The sequence below is a fragment of the Macadamia integrifolia genome, chromosome 11, assembly GCF_013358625.1.
Source record: "Macadamia integrifolia cultivar HAES 741 chromosome 11, SCU_Mint_v3, whole genome shotgun sequence".
NCBI lineage: Eukaryota > Viridiplantae > Streptophyta > Magnoliopsida > Proteales > Proteaceae > Macadamia > Macadamia integrifolia.
The window spans coordinates 9,009,012-9,014,385 of NC_056567.1; the positions used below are offsets into that span (position 1 = coordinate 9,009,012).

Consider the following 5,374-nt stretch of genomic DNA (forward strand, 5'->3'; position numbering starts at 1 on the left):
AAAAAAAAAAAAACCGAAAAATACTAAACGCTTTATTCCATTTTTTTTCTCTCTCATATAACGGAAAAACATCAAAAACGTTTTTTTGGATGACTACCAAGCGCAGCCTTAATGGTCGGCTACATTTTTTTGCCATCGAACTTTTATTTCGTCGAAAACCAAAAAAAAAAAATTAATAACTTTAATACTTTTTGGTAAATCCCACAATAGTGACAATAATGTCAGTTTACCCCAACTAAATTGGGCTGGCTACGTGGATCTTTACCTTCCAATAAATTCCATTTGAGGTCATACTTTGATACAAAACCCATAACCTTTCTCTTGAGATGATTTAGAGTTTTGCCACTTACTCTTTGGTTTTTTCAATCTGATTCAAGTCCATGAGAACTACATTGGAAATAAGTGACTAACTATCTTGTCAAAGCATCCTTAACAATTTCAAGCATAGACCAAACAACTCCCAAGATAAACAAAAGAATACTAATTTGGAACGCAATGCCCCAGCTGAGAAATTAGACAGGTTGTCCATAAAGACCTGCTTCAGTGGTTCCAAACAAAGAACTTTTGTTGAAGAACTTTCATCTACAATACAACTATTTGAAAAGAAGATACTCAGATCTATACTGGACCTTAAAACACAACTTAATTAACAGAAATAGAACTGAACTTATAAACTCTTGATCAAGGGTGCGAGGGTGGTGAGTTAAATAGGAAAAAAAAATTATACTGAAACTTGAAAGGTAAATAATAAGTAAGCCAAAATAGGTTATTATTTATCCTTCAGATAGCATAAGAAGTAACATGCAACACAAAAACAAAGAACTAGAAGATAATCAAATCTTCAAATGATGCTCAATCTAGAGTGGGTGTCCACACCACTCCATTCTCGTTTATCCAATGACAGACTTCAATTAGCCCTGGACCAAAACCCAACAACTTAAAAGCAAGATGGTTTGGATTCCATTTTGATGTATCATAGTGGCACGCCATGATCACTTGATTCACTTTCTTCCGAGCATGTATATCAACTTCATATATTTTCACTTTCTGTAAAACATGGCAATAATAGATTTGAAATGGGAATGGTTGACTATGACATAAGGCTGGTGGTTCAGAGAGGTTTCCATAGATGAGTTTTACAACTCCAATTGTGACATTTTCATAAGATCCTTCGACACTTTCAGTACTCCATAAACGTACATGGTGTCCTAATTTCTTAACAACAAAATCAATGAGATCCTCAGCAGAAGTTACACATGTGACCAGCTCACCTCGAATGGGGAGCTTCTCACATACCCCTAGAGTATCTTGAATATACTCATCCATTTTTGATTCATCTACTACACCAAAAAGCTTCTTCAACTCTTCAATGTGAATAGAGGAAAATGTGATTTTTGACGCTAGAGTTCGCGGCAAGAATGATTTATATGACATTGGGTCTCTTAGATCAGGGACAGGCATGAAACTTCCCTCTTTCACCATTGACTCCCGAAAATATGGCAATCCACCTTGGCAAGAAACTGATAGGGGTGCTTCATTTGGAAGCTCATATTTTAATTTGATAAGATTCCACTGGGCTATTGGTGGCAGGCTTTTGTCATGCACTGTCTTCTTTACCAATGCATTTGTAGAACAAGCAATATTAGCTTGTTTACAAAACAAAGGTAAGTGGAAAGTTAATTCATTTTTCTCCATAAGTTTCATAAACATTGCCGCTTGATGGGGGGTTAATGGAGAAGCCTTTGCAGATAACCAATGTGGAGCATGTGAAAAACCAATATTTTCTTTCCAGTATTGAGAAAATGCATTTTCAGCTTGAGAACCCTACAATATATCAAGAGATAAAATATCAACTAAATAAGAAACATAAAATGGGAACATGAAAGCAAGTTGAAATGGATGGATAATGAGAAAACATCATTTACTTACACTAAAGAATTCTATTATAAATAGTCCAAGCAACAGGATGAGACGCGTCATGGAAGAACTGAAATAGAGATCCTTATCTGTGCCTCTGTTAGAATGAGTTGGGTTTGGTGCATTTGAATTTATATATAGAAGTTTTTCTAGTACCAACAAATAAAAAGGAGGGAGTTTTCTTTTCAGTCCCTATGCATTCTGAAAATTTCCTATTTTCCCTGTTAAAGAGTGGAAACCTTCTCTTCTATTATTACCATTAAAGCAAACTTCCAATTACCCTTTAAACCTAAAATTTTAAATACCAAAATTATCCCTCAATTCTAGGTCATTCTCATAAATTCTTTTTTTTTTTTTCCCTTTTTTCTTTCCCCTTACCTGGCTTGGTCTTGGTAAAAAGCTTTTCAGTGAAAGAAAAGCTTCAAGGACTTAATCATTCATGATATATATATATATATATATATATATATATTGGTAGAATCATTCATGATATACATGATTAGAAATTATGGAGAGAACCCAATCCCTGATGTTGTCCACTTCTACTATGCTGATAGCCCTTACATCAAACAAAAGCTACCCCTTAATCTACTCGCAAAGAATTTCGATGTCTTTCCATTCTGACTAGATTTGCCACACGACAGCAAGGGTGATGGAGGAACTATTTCTTTGATAAGAAAGCCCAAATAAAACTTATATTTTTTGGACTTAATCTCTGCATGATTATCCATTCATTTGTAAGGTTTAGTCCAATCAGATTTTTCCCACATGGAGATATAATGTCACAAAAATTAGTTGACAACTCAAATTTGATAGGGTTAGAGAAGGAAGATAATAAAATAATGACTATTAAATTCCCGTTTCTAATTACACTTACTAAAACAATAATATATGTCATATACAATGCAAAGTCCTATGAACCCAACAAGTATTTCCCTCCCAAATAAGTATATTCAAATGAAAACATGAAAAGTGGACTCAAGAAAAGCGCATCCAACAAGGACTCAAACATTCTGCTTTTCAAATGTTATTGATCACTTAATTCCTTTTAACATTTTTTAACTTACTGAAAATTAGGATGTTAAATAAATAAATAAATAAGAGAAAATTGCATTGCCACCCTTTGAACTTTGACCCTTATTCAATGCCATCCCCTGAACTTTTCGAAACACTAAAGACACCCCTTGAAAATTCAAACAATTTCAAATCAGTCCCTGCCGTTAGCCGACCGTGTTAAATGGATAAAAGTCTGTTAGTTTTTCACAAAATGCCCAAAACACCCCCAACTATTATGAGAGGACAATATTGCCCTCCCTTTCCCTTCTTCTTCTAAACCCACACTATCCCTCTCACTCCTCACTCATACGAACAAGGAAGAAGAAGAAAACCTGCAAGTTGACCCCTCCCCTCTGGCGTGCGATTCTTAGACCGTCTCTCCACCGGCGTGTGATTCCTTTCTTCTTCTAAACCCCCAATCTCCCTCTCACTCCTCACTCATATGAACAATGAAAGTCCCAAATCGAGAAGAAGAGAACCTGCAACTTGACCACTCCCCTCCGACGTGCGATTCTCAGATTCACTGTTTAGGTACATGCATCTAGGGAAAAGCCAGTGCACGTGAGTCAGTATTTTGTTGATTGAGACATTCGCAGTGACAAGGTTTCATGGGGGAAAATTTCTATGGTCGATGCTGAGAGGTAATAAGATATGCCAAAGGAAATTATACGGCCGGAATCACTGTTGAAGGCGAGGACTGAGGAGAGGACCAGTGGTAGGATTTCACCCAGTGTACGTTGGATATCAAAGGAAATTATAGACTAATTTTTTTCTTCTGTTTCAATCATACATTTAGAGGGAAGCAAGGTCATTTCAAGTTTTAGGAACGCTGGATACATTGGAAATTGGAATGCTTTGTTACAACTCACAAAGGAAAGCCAAACATGTCCATTAAATACCTTTTTGGCTTAGAGGAGGTTGAGAGGGTTCTTCTATTTCTATTATATAGTATAAATCTGTGACAGTTATGATCAGTTCGCAGATCATCCATCCTCAATCGTTCTGTTTCATTCTATGAATGAAACAACGAACCCAAATAGTAGTTAATGTAAGTCCTCGATGAATTGAGGAAGCTGTATTCTTCCTTGAACAGATGAGCTGTATTTGTTCTACACACCACCTACCTCTGAAAACCAATCCAGTTCCAATACTCTAAATCTAAATCTAAAACCATAGATAGGAATGATCAGATATGACCCAAAACAACTAACCAACGGAAGAAGATAACCCAGATTGGGGGCAAAAAAAATAAAGGCTTACAATAATAAGGAAATTAAAGAGAAATACAAATCCCCAACAAGATTCAAGAATTCTAAGTCCTCTAAGATTAATAGATATGAAATGTGTTAAATCTTAATCCTCACAGTTCACACTTAATGGGGACTCAATTTACTTGATAGACTTCCACTGTTATTACCGAAAGGAAAAAAAATTACAAATTTATAATCTCGTGTGTGGGTGAAGAACAGAATTACATCATTCTTATTCCTTCATCAGCAAACGTAGAACTCGACGAGCTCATCTTAAGACTCTGGTTGTGGCTCTGCGTTCTCCAGCATTGCATGTGTTCGAACAATTCCACTTCGCACCCGACGGTTATTGCATCCGACTCTTCCGATTTCTCCACAAGTTCACGGAATAGAGGGTGGTCAATGATATCGGACCTGATAAGATACCGCCAGCGAGACTTCCCGACGGACACTGGGTGAAATCCTACCGGAACATTTCCGACGTTCACGCATTTGGTCCTTCTTATTCAGGACTATTCAGTAAAGTGAAGGGACTTTGATCACGTTCCTCACATACCCATTTCCCTTCTCCTGAAGTTTTGGTGATTCACATCATCTCTGGTTTTTGAGGAGTTTGTTACCTCAATATTACTTGTGTTTTCTGAGGTTTCCCCCCACATCTCTCTCTCTCTCTCTCTCTCTCTCTCTCTCTCTCTCTCTCTCTCTCTCTCTCTCCTTTTCTATTTTTCGGGTTTCTCTTTTGAGGAGTTTGTTTCATAGTGCTGCTTACTCTAGGGGAGAATCATGTGATGCTCAGACCATCTCCCCATCACACGCCGGAGATGGTCTGAGAATCGCACTACCAAGGGGAGCGGTGAACTTGCAGGTTTTCTTCTTCTTTCTAGTTTGCATGAGTGAGGAGTGAGAAGGATAGTGTGGGTTTAGAAAAAGGGAAAGGGGAGGCAATATTGTCCTCTCACAATAGCTGGGGGTGTTTTGGGCTTTGTGAAAAAACTAACAGATTTTCATTCACTTAAAACGGTTGGCTAACGGCAGGGACTGATTTGGAATTGTTTAAATTTTTAGGGGGTATCTTTGGTGTTTCGAAAAGTCCAAGGGGACATTGAATAAGGACCAAAGTTCAGAGGGTGCCAATGTAATTTTTTCAAAAA

The 5,374-nt window shown here is 37.2% G+C and overlaps 1 protein-coding gene across 1 annotated transcript; it reads right to left on the reverse strand.

Moving 5' to 3' along the window:
• Positions 1-752: 752 nt before the first annotated feature.
• Positions 753-2,018, reverse strand: LOC122092618 (polygalacturonase-1 non-catalytic subunit beta-like). The gene is made up of 2 exons (XM_042662839.1): positions 1,930-2,018; positions 753-1,824 (listed from the first exon to the last, which is right to left on the reverse strand). Exons 1-2 carry the CDS (start codon positions 1,978-1,980, stop codon positions 853-855), a joined length of 1,023 nt encoding a protein of 340 aa, XP_042518773.1. The 5' UTR covers positions 1,981-2,018; the 3' UTR covers positions 753-852.
• Between the last annotated feature and the right edge of the window lie 3,356 nt (positions 2,019-5,374).